Below are 13,708 nucleotides of genomic sequence, written 5' to 3'. Positions count from 1 at the left end.
GCCCCCTCCATGATGAATACGCTCAGTAGAATAACTTTTGGTGAGAAAGTGTCAGGCTCACTTTGACTCCTGGCCTGCTGGCTTCCCACAGAAAGGAAGGGGAGGTAGTTGGTATAGAGTGGTGTAGGTGGGATTGGTGGTGGTTGGGCTGGGGAGAATGGGTCTTTGAGGAGGTCTTCCCCCACCCCCTTGGTGAGCCACCACCAACCGAACCAAGCCAACCCCATCACCGCTGCTGTTGGGTAAATGGGCTGAGAAGGGGACACCGTAGTATAGTGAGGTCCATACTGCAACATTTATTTATCTCACAAATGACTGCAACCACAGTTGCAGTAACTCAGCTAGCTTTAGTGTTTGGGTGTATTTGTGTGTGTGTGTGTGTGTGTGTGTGTGTGTGTGTGTGTGTGTGTGTGTGTGTGTGTGTGTGTGTGTGTGTGTGTGTGTGTGTGTGTGTGTGTGTGTGTGTGTGTGTGTGTGTGTGTGTGTGTGTGTGTGTGTGTGCCTTGGCAGGCCCGCTTGTGTGAGTGTGTGTTTGCGTCTAAGGGAATATTGGGGGGAAGTCGCATCCCTGAATGAGTGAGCGCGCCATAAATCTGTCCCTCATCGAAAGGACTAAATGAAAAGGAGCCTGTCATAAAACATCTGTAATGGTTCCTCCACCGCCAGGCTAATGGGGTAATTACCAGTAGGGTGAGGAGCAGCATGAAGCACTTTACTGTCTTTGGTAAACCAAGAAGTGTGTGTGTGTGCGTGGGTGAGTGAGTGTGTGTGTGTGTGTGTGTGTGTGTGTGTGTGTGTGTGTGTGTGTGTGTGTGTGTGTGTGTGTGTGTGTGTGTGTGTGTGTGTGTGTGTGTGTGTGTGTGTGTGTGTGTGTGTATTTACACATGTTTCTTTCTGTGGGTGGGGTCTGTGTGCATGTGTGTCAATGTGTGGATCATTGAGTCAATGGTCATGTGTGCTCACAAAATAAAGGTGTTGTATTTAAAAAGGAAATTGTATTCCCCTTAATGGTGACGCAAAAAGTCAGAGGCAGGCGAGTTTGTCCTGCGGCTGACCACCGTTTCCCACAATCCATTCTGTGTGTTGACAGGCAGGTACATCTAATCTAAGAGCTGCATTATTGATGCCTGGGTCTTCTGTGAGCCAGGCCGGAGCTCTGCATCTTCCACACCTCGTAATCAAGCATAATTGAGGTTAACTGTACGGCACAGCTGAAATGCTAGACAGGTAATCCGTAGCCTCCTATGATTAATGTAGTGTGTTAGTGTTCTGTGCTCTGACCTTTTGAGATAGGCCAGGCACCATTTTTAAGTGAAAGCTCTTCCCTCTGTTGAGTTGTGTAGTTGTCTATCAAGGCTTTCTGCCCACTGACACCCCCACCCCAACCCCATCACCCCTCTCTCTCCCATCCGCCACCAACTCTCCCTCAACCACCCTTCTCTCTCCTACCCACCACCGCTCTCTCTTCCCCCCCCCACCAGCCCTCCCTTTTCTACCCACCGCCCCTCTCTCTCCCACCCACTACCAATATTTTCCCCCACCCCCATCTCTCCCCCACCCTCCCCTCTCCCCCACCACCCCCCTCTCTCCCACCCACCAATCATGGCTGAGAGAGAGAGAGAGAGAGAGAGAGAGAGAGAGAGAGAGAGAGAGAGAGAGAGAGAGAGAGAGAGAGAGAGAGAGAGAGAGAGATAGATCGATAGATCGATAGATCGATAGATAGATAGATAGATAGATAGATAGATAGATAGATAGATAGATAGATAGATAGATAGATAGATAGATAGATAGATAGATAGATAGATAGATAGATACACATTTCTGACCTCTAGTATGAAGTTCCCCTTCTGCGTGTGAAAACCCTCTTGTCTTCTCCACCTTAATCCGTGTCCAGACCAATGCTGACCCCATCACCCCCACCCTCAGCACCCTTCCACCCCGATAACCAATGGCCAATAACCGTGTCTCCACTTTCTCAAAACAAGCCCCCCCTCCTGGACCCGAATTGGCAGGGAGGTCTTGTCCTTGCCGTGCTCCCAAACATCCACATTGTCACAGTTAACCAGAGTATATTTGCTCTTGGCTGGAGCTCATTCAGACTTGCACGCAAACATCGCTGACACGCGGACACTCAGACGCACACATGCCTCCTCACAAAAAGAGAGGGACTACAAAAGGAGGAGCACACAAAGAGAAAAAGGGAAAACCCCCCCCCCCATTCCCCACCGTGTGAGTGTGTGGAGTGCCGCTGTGGAGCGTGGGGTGCTACTAGGGTGTACTCGTGAATTGGGAACGCTGTGGGACGCAGGTCAGCATCTGTAACATAGACCAGGGCTTGTACGTGGATGAGGGGGGGGGGTCAAAGGTCAGCCAAAGACATTCCTCTAGAAAATAAACAGAGAGAGAAGAGGTTTGGCTGGACAGGTACTCCATGCAGATCAATCAACCAAACTCGGGTTGATTTACTCTCTCCCTCTCTCTCTGGTGTCGGAGGTTCTGATGGCTTTCAAAGCCTTCGTCTCTGGAGCCTACCCAGACCTTAACGGGGCGAAAAAAATAATACTTTTTGATCACCTATCTTACCGCGCAGCGAGGGAGGTTGAGGCTTCTAAAGCTCCGGTGTTTTGAAGCTATGAAGTAGAGCAGAAGAAGTAATGAATGAAGACACCCTGCTCTTGGGTTTCTCCTCACCCCTAAAAGGTTGTGCAGTGCAATACAATTAGCAGGTTATCTACGGCGATGTGAAGTGAGTCTCTGCTGTCTCTCCCTGGCTACCTTATGGTCTGATGATTGGTTTTGGGTCCTTTTTATGTCTGGGTCAATTAGGTGGTCCTTGGCCCTTAAAACTCCAGAGGTATAGCTGCCCTTCGCGGGTCTGAAGTGACATAAGAGATGGGCAGATGCCCCATTAGAGGGAACACCCAAATCCTTTGTTATGCTTGTGCTGTTGCTTCCTGGTTTGTTGTCCATTCTCTAGTTAAAGAGCAGCTGCCAAGGGCAACCATCAACTCTTTGTCGTGCGCTTCCCTCTCCGGTAATCCAATTAGAGAAGAAATCATTTGGTTTTTTTTTTATGTCTTGCTTACTGTTTGCAGAGCGGCTGAAACAAAAGAATGTTCTGAAATCATCTACGTCTTCATTGATTCCCCCCCACCACCCTCTCCGTCCCTTTCGTGTCTGACTGCTTCTGGGGAACAGGAAGAAGAATTGCAGAAAGCAGTGTGACCTCTGGCTTTGAGGCACAAGCGAGTGTATTTAGTGTTGAGATCCGCCCCTGCCTTTGTGCGGGGGCCCATGGTTCAATGGGAGGCGGCGGTAGGGGTCAGTCCAGGCATCTGCTGCTCCTCTGCACCACTCACCTCTCCATCTGGGCAGACCGCTGCTGCCCTTCTGGCCTCTGACACATAGGCACACCACACACGCAATGCGCAGTCCGACATACCTCAGGATGTGTGGGGAGGCATATGATGCTCTTTGTCACAAGACGAACCCTTCACAATATAAGCAGGACAACAAGCGGGGGCGAAATAAATGCGTAGGGTGTAGGGTGTTAATGAAACGTAAGAAGTAAAATAATAGGAAAAAAAGGTACTGCTAGTGGTCCACACAGGAATGATTCACATGGTACCTCTTGCTCTCTCGCTCACCCCCTCGTCATTCTCTCTCTCTCTCTCTCTCTCTCTCTCTCTCTCTCTCTCTCTCTCTCTCTCTCTCTCTCTCTCTCTCTCTCTCTCTCTCTCTCTTTCTCTCTCTCTCTCTCTCTCTCTCTCTCTCTCTCTCTCTCTCTCTCTCTCTCTCTCTCGCTCTCTCTCTCTCTCTCTCTCTCTCCCAGACTTTTGAACTTTCAGCTGCAACCCAAGTCCAAGCGTGAGAAATTCCATGTGCATTATCTCATACCACGACTCAGTGCCCTTAATACATTCTTCTGCACGATCCGGAATCTTCGCCGTCCAAAAGATCTGTTTGATTTATCTCCTTCCTGTCGATAACGACATCACTGATAATGCAGGGGTTAAACACGGGGAACACAACATGGCCCCAAGCCTTGGAGCGAGTCCCGGGCGTTCCACTCTGACCAACACCTAGTAGATCTTCGCTCATGATGCTTCTGCACATGTATCGCGGGTCTCTTACGAGGAGAGCATCTATGCACAGATGTGAGGTGTCAAGGCTGTATTTGTGTTACACATTCTCCGCATTTCTGATGAAAAGGGCCGGCTTCTTTGCCAATTTCTTCCTTGAATAAACTAAAACATTAGGACGGAGTTTCAAATAAACATAGAGCTTCTCTTGCTCGCTCCCTCCCTCCCTGAATGAGCCCACGGCAGATAGACAACAACGTGGTTCGTATGAAGAAGGAGTTTAGAGAGGGGTTCAATGTAAGAGTGAGGGATTGTGCTGGGGGTAAACAAAGCATTCCATTCCTTTTCATCACCATTTAACTGTTTCCCTATATTCAGTCTTCCGCTCAGTGCAGTGCCCAACAGACCCAGGAGCTTGTCAAATAAATATAAATCAAACGTTTACTCCGTAAAGTCACCTGGTGGTACTTTTCATATCTCTGTCCCCCCGCCCCAACCCGCCACCCCCCCCCCCCCCCCCCCCCCCCTTGCGTTAATACGGGCTAAACTATGACATATAATCATTGATTTTGAAGTTCTCCTTCAAAGGCTGCACACATATTTCTCATCTCTATTTGGGATAATCACCAAAGCATTCACAATAATTTTGTACTGCTGGCTTTTTCTTCGACAAAACCCCCAGCACTTATCCACATATCGGGGAGAGGAAAGGGCATCACTAGTAGCAGCCGTGCATAGCTTCCTGGTGATGCCCCTCCATCCGCCACATAGACATGGCCTGAAGGGCCATTTGGTTATACTCAGGGGAATGGTTGTTGTGTCAGCCATTTGCAGGACTGCTAAAGAGTGCACTTAGCATCCTCCACTTCCCCTAGCAAACATGTGGGGAGTGACATGATACTGTACAAGGGCCTGGACAACATATAACATTTCAAAGCTATTTCCTAATTGTTTCCAGGCCAAGGTCGATAGCCTATATGGAAGCAATCCCTGCTTTCAAACGTACATTTTTTTTTTCATCCACAGATTGGGAAACATTAAAGTGTTAAGTAAACTTGACCCAGGCTGGCTAATTCATTGGGAAATAGCTGTGGTTCATGGATTCAGTAACATATCAGTGACAGTCCGTGTATTTCCTTTTGCTTGGATGGTCACCATATGTTTACATAGCTTTTTTTGAACGGTTCTGAACCAGACGTACACTGAACAATGACATTCATTGTCTGCGATTGTAGAGTGAATAGTTTTAGACGGGTATAGAATATTTCGCTTTCATAGCATAAGGCAACAGACCCTGCAGACACATTGGGGATCATATACTGTCATTTGAATCATGTAAAATTTTGAAACCTATTTCTGGATAGTATATTGTACAACTAGCTACTAAAATAGCACAAGTCAACCCTTGGATGATCCATAAGCTTAAGAAATGCAATTTAAGAACATTTAAGTCAGTTAGATTGATGACTTTGATTATTTTTTAAAGACTGTTTAATATGCATAGATATAGGACTGGAACACAAACGATCAATGTACAAATAGAATCTCATATCTTGTTATTAACAGTCATAGTAACTAAAAAAACGAAAAAAACAGCAAATAGTCATTACTTCTTTTTCACCACAAATACATTGATGGAAGATAACATTCTTCGCTTCTGATTTCAGTATTGAAAGACAATGTTATGGTTCTACAATGTTTATTTCACTCCATTGAAACTGGCCAGGGTCTTAAATAAATCCGCTCCATAAGTAATAGCCAACCAACCACACACTGCGGATGTTTTTGTGTGTCTGTAGACAACGTGTATTGCCAGTCATGAGGCTCAAAGCACATGGGAGGCTTGAAGAAAGGAGGGCGGAGCTTAAGATGGGAAGAACAAGGAGGGTAGATTTGCTCTTTATATTGGACTTTATTTGTACAGTAATGGGGTCAAATGTTATCCAATAATATAGGAATATATATGATTTTTTTTATATAGCATTGAAAAACTCTTTACACTTTAGGTGAATGCACCTCAAAACTCAGATCCTCTATGCGATTATGAGGTAGACATTAATAATGGTATTTCCACCCTCTGCAAAAAAAAAAATTGAATACACCTTAAATTACTCTTATTAATGTAAGACATATACGATTATCAGGGAACTCTGTACACCACAAATAATAAAATAATTATAGAATAGACATTTTAACAATTTGAGTGCATCTATATATTTACAAAGAAACGTTTCTCATTTCTTCATTAGTTGCACTTTGTAAAGTTTTTTTCACTATACAAATATTTACAGCTCAAAACAATGAACAGCAGTGCATTAAAAGCTAATGTGCATTTAAATATCATCTCCTCTCGAGTCTTTCTTTCGGCCATTCTTTTCAAAGGAACAACCGCGTGACTTTAACGCAGTTAGATGTGGAAGTGCATTTAGTATAGAAACCGACTCTGAGCAAGTGTTTTTCTCAGGAACGTCTAAAGGCAGCGTGGTGCACCCCGTACTTTGTCTTCACAACAACCCTTCCGCTTTAATGTAGGCACGTCATGGTTTGTGTCCGTTTTGTCGAGACTAACGGTCGTCTGTGTAGACCTCAGAAAGGGCCTGGCGTTGATTGGGAACCTGGATGGAGGCAGCTCATGATAAATCCCTATAGGGGGGTGGGGAATCTCTTCAAGGCATTCTGCGCTATTTCTCTTCCTCAGAGTCAATCCAACGTGTGTGTCCAGTAGAATGTGGAGCTGGGCCCTTCGGGGCCCGCCGGTTGAGGGCACATCGGGGCGAGCGGGACAGTCCCCAGCTGGGCCGTGGCAGTTAAAGCCATGGGTCCCATCGCAGGGTCGACTGGGAGAGCTGCAACAAACAGGCCAACCCCGGCTTCTTCTGGCACCGAAGGCACGAACAGGTGCATCGTTCAGCCCGGACCTGTACTCAGTCGGCCAGTAATCCTAGGACGTGTGGTGGACTGACTCGGTGTTGGCGCGCGTAGCGCAACCCAATTGGCGAGAGGCTCCCACGGATTCCCACGTCCTTCTGATCCTGGCCCACTATTCTGTTCCTTCTGTCCCTCTTTCTATACTTTCGATCTTTGTATAGGCCTACCTCGTTAAATCCATGTCTTGGGGGCATTGGGGAAACTAAGTCCGATTGTTGATGGTTTCTTTTTTTCCGAGTTGAAAATGTGTCTTGACGTGTCATGTCATTCCAATGATTGTGATGTGTGAGTCTGAATAAATAGCAAACGGCGCCTTGTAGGTCTATCCCTTTTTTTATATATAACAATCGCCTCGTGGTGTGCTTTTTTTTCTGTACTTGTGTGTGGGGAAACGCGCATGCGTGCCAACTTAACAAAATGTTTCTACCGCCATTTAACGTGGGGCTATCTTCCACCGATGTTGACCTCTGACCCCACCAGAGCTACCTGCATCCACACTGCTCCACCACCATGTCCTCGTACTGCTTATACACCACGTTGTTGCCCGAGTCGATGTAAAGGATGCTGATCGGACTGAGCTTGGTCGGGACGCAGCAGCTAGGCGGCGTGCTGTTGGGGTCCATGGAGTTCATGAGGGTCTGGATGATGGCGTGGTTGGTGGGCTCCAGGTGCGACCTCAGGGGGAAATCGCACACCCCCTCGCAGTGGTACGCTTCGTAATCTAAGGGTGCGATGATCCAGTCGTCCCAGCCGAGCTCCTTGAAATTAACGTGCAGCGCCTTTTTGCTGCATCTCGATTTCGTCTTCTTCCCGTGTCTCTTCCCATGGCGGTTATTCAAAGCAGTCCTCCGTCTGCGGCGGGCTTTTAACTGGAGGCCCCTGTCCTCCTCCTCCTCCTCCTTGCCTGAGCCCCGCGACTTGATTTTCTCTTTCATTTCATTGAAAAGATTCTCCCTCTTCTTGGACCTGGCGTAGACCACGAGGATGGCCTTCTCTTGCTGGGGACGGCCGGTCCGGTCCAGTCCTAGCTGCCGCAGGTCCACCTCCGTGTCGGACCGACCGAGGGTGACCTTGAGGTGGAAACAAAGCGGGGCTGGCTTCCCCGTGGCAGAACGCGGATGGTCTTTAAACATGTCCCACACGTCCATAACCTCCCATCCCGGTTTTCTGGAATCCAGCGGATCCAGTGATCTGGAGTGCAGGGGTCTTTCCGAGCGACACGGGTACAGCTGGAGGTTGTATGGGCCCGTCGCTGGGACCTGGACTTCCTTGGACGCTTTTCTAAATATCCTCAACTCCGCTCCGACGAGCTCCTCTTTGTCTGAAAGTGCCGAGACATCAAACAGATAGCGTTGTCGTCGCAGAGGAGAGAGCAAAGGATCGTCTGCAGGATAAAAGAGAGAAATAATTGCAGTCAGATTCACTTAGAGTGTACAGTGCTCAGCCGGGGGAGGGAGGGAGTGCATTCCCACATGAGAGGGCAGAGGATTTACGAAGGCCCGATCACATCTTATATTTGGCTTATGCCAAATACCTAGTTAACGCTTGACTGCTTGATCAAATGGAAGAATGTTTTCAACATAATAAAATAGCACGGCTGTGCCTAGTGGACGTCGATATGTATTTGTAAATTTGATATCAGGGCTGAAATTAATTTGTCTTTCGTTCCCGAATCAGACCTTGAATGATTCGCTTCATTAAATCCATAAGAAGCCGGACATAATCTAAGCTACTGTTATTCTTATTCAATGTAATCAAGCATATCCAACGACATTAAACCCTTACAGCATGCCTACTTTCAGCGAAAAATGACCCACATTGACGGAATATTTCGGCCTACTGATTTTTTTTTTATTTGACAATCTGAATTATACCCCATTAAAATGGTAGAATAAATGTATACGAAGTTTGTGTCGAGATTCTTGTTCAGCCAACGCAAAGACTTCAAATTATAGGACTCACCTTAATGGTATAGGCCTACCTGTTTTATAGCCTATAGGCCTACCTATTATTAAAAAAACGAGTCTAATCATTGGATTTTATTCAGTGTCTGCTCTAATAATAATCTGATTCGAAATATTTGTTCATGCCACAAGTTAATTTCACTCGATGATTTATTATATAATTTCACCATGTGCCGTAAAACACATTAGGTCTATATGAATTAGCCCTGCTAAATTATTGTGAAGCACTTAAATCCATGGTGGAATATGTCTCGATTTTGGTTGGAACATGTTTTATTACACATTGTTGAACAAACACGAGGGACATTCATAAGAAACGATATTTAGCGCCGAGTCAAAAGAACAGCACAACACGGCACCCACACTCCACCATTAATGCCTTATTATTGTACATACCCCAAGGGCCTTTAAATGTTTCATCGAGGTAAACCAGTGTGCTTGAGATCCGGCCGTTCCTGATTTTTCAAAACTATACACACGGTGGTTAAAGCTTTTTTCCGAGTTTTTTTAGTTAAGAATACATACACCTTTACAACCTACATGTATAGATGTATTTCTTTCCAAAAAGTTGTCAGTGAGAAGAAAATTATAATCGGATCATTTGTCTCTCTACGTTAAACTGAGACGTAAATCTATCAACGGAGGCGTTGACATGTCATTATGTTACTAATTACAAACATTTCCTTTTAATATGATTTGGTAGTTGCATAAAACTGGTCAAACAATTCAAGACTATGTAAGTTATTAAACAAGTAAAAACCACATAAAAAATTGAAGCATTAACAAATGCTTTAAATCTCAAACTCAAAGTGTGATGTGTGTGTTACCATTTGGTCTTCAGCTTGAAATATGTATATAATTTAAATTTCATTTTAGCTAGATTTAGAGAGCAAATCCTTTATTTGGGTCTTTAGGCTGTTTATATGGACCTAAATATGTGTTTTGCTCACATACATTCTCCAGTGTTTAAACAGAAACCTCAATGTGTTATAAATGTGTTATGCCTATATATGTGTGTGTGTGTGTGTGTGTGTGTGTGTGTGTGTGTGTGTGTGTGTGTGTGTGTGTGTGTGTGTGTGTGTGTGTGTGTGTGTGTGTGTGTGTGTGTGTGTGTGTGTGTGTGTGTGTGTGTGTGTGTGTGTGTGTGTGTGTGTGTGTGTGTGTGTGGGAGAGAGAAAGAAAGAAAGGAAGAGGGAGAGAGAGAGAGAGAGAGAGAGAGAGCGAGAGAGAGAGAGAGAGAGAGAGAGAGAGAGAGAGAGAGAGAGAGAGAGAGAGAGAGAGAGAGAGAGAGAGAGAGAGAGAGAGAGAGAGAGAGAGAGAGAGAGAGAGAGAGAGAGAGAAGGGGGGGGGGGACAGACATGTTTCGGTAGCTTTGGAGGCCAACCAGAATCATCGTGAATTTCCTTTCATCAAAAGGGATTTTCAAATTGGATTGTTGTTGTTTTTTCTATCATTTTGGACAAGTGACTTCTCGTATAAATATTATTTCCAGAAAAAAAAATATCACCACCTAAAATCCCTCTGCGCCCACTGCAAGCTGGTGCGTAAAAGCTGGGTAACTATAGGCTAAAATATACGCGCCAATAACTTGTCTTCATACAATAGGTTAAGCTGGCCTCTCTCCGTCGATGGTCATTCTGCATGGTAAATGAAATGCAACACTTTAAAATGTGGTGAAATCCCAAACGAAACCACGAAGGAGCAAAGTAAGAACGGAAGACAAATATTGTGCTCCGCAATTAAAGTGGCGGTCGCACGGGGAGGCGCGCCTTTCAAACCCAACCACTTCACAGCGAAGGAAGTACTCTTTCATTCCATTTTTTTTACTTGACGTTTTGAGGGTGCCATCGGCTGAGCTAGGCCATTATAGTAGAAAGACACTGGTTGATATGTTATGACACGAACTCTCAATTAGATCATCATAGAGTTCAAATATACTCCAATCAGCGGTTCGATGCAGCAACCCTCGCAGGGACCATCGAGGGGTCAAAGCCGGGGACACATGAAATCCAAAACCCAGGAGAAATTCGCTCGTTTTTCTATAACACAGTTAAACAGACTTTCCAAAAACCCGAGCGTCGGGGTTTTAAATAGAAGTGGACGCAAAGATTGCCTTTATTTAGCGTTAATTTGTGCAAAGATTAACTCGGGGTGTTATTTCCCTGTTTGTTGGCTCGGTTTCTGTTTATTTGATTGTGTTTGCTTACTCTGTTCAGTCCCATCACTTGGTTACACATTTAACTGACCCAAACACCTGCTCTTCACATCACCCCACCCCACTGTGTCAACGTGGTCCGCCGCACCGGGTTCAAAGGAGATTTAACCAGACAATGTGGAATTACAACGTTTATTCATTTGATAATTTCTTCCGTAAAACCGGGCAATAGGCCATTGTGCATAATATTGCATAGATAAAAAAGCGGTTTAAAATGTTCAGTTGGTTTATCTGGAGGAGGAAATGTTGTTCGGCCTTCATTTATGGTGTAGTTGGTCGGTGATTTATAACTCACTCAGAGAAAGGCTCAATTAGGGTTTTACTGTCGTGTTACTCGAGGGTCAATTGAAATATAATATAACATAATGCTTAGCAAAGTTTACGCGCTTCAACGGCTCAATAAACTGTATCTGGACCTTCCGTCGTTTTTAATTCATGGTGACTAATTTCTGGCAAATATATGTGCAGCTTGGTGGAGCATTTAGGAGCATAATAGATTTTATTTTGGATTAATTTCTTCATTCTGAATAAATAGGCCTACATCTAATTGATGTATTGAAAGGGATATAAACTTGTATACTGACTCATGTTTGGCGTATAGGCCTACTTGTGGTATTTTTTTCTCTGTTCTGTTTCTGATTCTGTTGTGTATTTCTATGGTTTTAACAAATATTGTATTTCATAACTAATGACACTGGCGATTTAGAAAAAACATGAATCCTACTTTGCAGACTCCTCGTCTACAATGGGCCTACACCAAAACAATACATGCCCAAAAACCCCTTGTGATGAAATCGGACCATAGAATCAAACCAACCTGCTCCACGGTCCACAAAACTTGTGATGGTGTTGGCAGATTTAGAGGAGAGGAAGAAGCTGGCGTTTAGTCCCAGTTTCTCCGCGGCGGAATAGGTCCTATATATGGAAATCATATAGTCGTGGGGCACCACGGCGTACTTCAAGTCTTCACGGAGATGGTCCGTGACGGGAGAAGAGGAGAACATCTCTCGCAGTAACAACTTGGATGATCTCTCCGCGTCAGGATGGGGCGCTCTGCCTCCCTTGTTCCTCCTCTGCGTGGAAGGAGAAATAACAGCAGCGGACTGAAAACATGGTATATTCCAGAGGAAAACAAAGAGCAAGTAAATCGTCACCACTCGAGATGCGTTCATGGTTGGTAACGTCCCAAAGAGGTCGAGGAGAAAAACTTCAAGTCCAACAAGTCTTTGAGTAACCGCTGCGTAACCGGGAGAGTCGCGCGGCGCGGTCGGTCCAGACTCGGAGCTCTGCTTCACTTTTTTGCGCCTCTCGTCTCACTTGAAAAGTGTGCTGGCGCTCTGCAGACTTCGCGCAAGAGCATCGACTGAGTCGCTGGCTGATCGAGTCGAGGGGAACACGCCCACAGGACCAGGAGCTGCCGGCAGGACCGATGCAAACCGACCCGACCTACACGGCCGTTAAGAACGGATGAGGCTATTCTAAACATGTGTAAATAAATACAATCATCTAGGCCTACTACTTCTCCGATTTTTTAATAAACCGTAGGCTAACACCACCGGAAACCGATTGCAGTCCCCGAAATAACATGTTAACCAGGTCGGTACAGGTCAGTACACTTGGATGAATGTGACCATCCTGATCTTATCAAAAGCAAGGAAGAACAGCCTAGTTTAAAATTAGGCCTACTCCAGCTACTATGGAAAAGTAGGCTTTACCAAAACGGAGCAAGTTGTTTTGTTAAAAAAAATACCAAAACAATGTTTACAATTCTGTCTATTGGGGAAAAAAATAGCAGCCAGGTGATTTTCAGAACAACGGCAAGGCCAATCAGACGAGCGAATATGGTACTGGGCATATCCTAACTATGGAGAATTTGTTGCAAAAGGAACCACCATGCTTTTCATGGTCTCTACAGACATCTAGTGGTGAAAAGTTGTAGTTACACGTTTTAACGTTAAGAAACGGTTGCAATGAATGATGCCGCATTGTCATTTAACAAAATATCACTACCTATGTGCAGATTGATCAGATGGATCTATGACATCTATTCAGATCATGCTAAGGCAAAATAAACTCGAAAAAAGTACATGAAACAGAGTCTCTCTTCAGCCTTCAAGTGAAATGTAGGCCTATCGTTTTAAATCACATTTGTCCGGTCATTAGTCATTAGGCTGTATTTTAATATTTAAGTGATGCAAGTTGTATTTCTCAGCCTATAAGAAATATATATCAAATTACCATCAACGTGTTGCATTAATTAAATTGTGTGGGTAGGCCTAATTGTCAATTCAGTTCTCGTAATGCATTGAAAAGTGGATCTTTCCATGTGAGAAATATTTTGTTGAGTCATAGCCTACTTCATTTTTATTTGAGGCATGGTAAGCCTGCCTCATGTACAAAGACTGGTCCGGGTAAATAAACGACCTAAATTGTCCTGCCATTGCGTGAGATTGACAATATATTTCCACCAGAGGGCAGTGATGGGCCAACACAACACAAGGAAGGATCAGCGGTGCTCC

The 13,708-nt window shown here is 45.0% G+C and overlaps 1 protein-coding gene across 1 annotated transcript; it reads right to left on the bottom strand.

Annotated features, from left to right (window-relative positions):
- Positions 1-5,575: 5,575 nt before the first annotated feature.
- gdf6a (growth differentiation factor 6a) lies at positions 5,576-12,637 on the bottom strand. The gene is made up of 2 exons (XM_030371228.1): positions 12,007-12,637; positions 5,576-8,394 (listed from the first exon to the last, which is right to left on the bottom strand). The coding sequence occupies exons 1-2, from the start codon at positions 12,359-12,361 to the stop codon at positions 7,493-7,495; spliced, it is 1,257 nt and encodes a 418-aa protein (XP_030227088.1). The 5' UTR covers positions 12,362-12,637; the 3' UTR covers positions 5,576-7,492.
- Positions 12,638-13,708: the final 1,071 nt, after the last annotated feature.

Source organism: Gadus morhua, chromosome 11, assembly GCF_902167405.1.
Source record: "Gadus morhua chromosome 11, gadMor3.0, whole genome shotgun sequence".
NCBI classification, from domain to species: Eukaryota; Metazoa; Chordata; class Actinopteri; order Gadiformes; family Gadidae; genus Gadus; species Gadus morhua.
This window is presented reverse-complemented; position numbering and strand designations above follow the sequence as displayed.

What these genes read in the sequence shown, in the direction of transcription:
- gdf6a (XM_030371228.1), bottom strand. Translation starts at nt 12,361, where the DNA reads ATGAACGCATCTCGAGTGGTGACGATTTACTTGCTCTTTGTTTTCCTC. An exon ending in TTTTGTGGACCGTGGAGCAG is followed by an intron (nt 8,395 to 12,006) that starts GTTGGTTTGATT and finishes TTTATCCTGCAG; the next exon opens with ACGATCCTTTGCTCTCTCCT.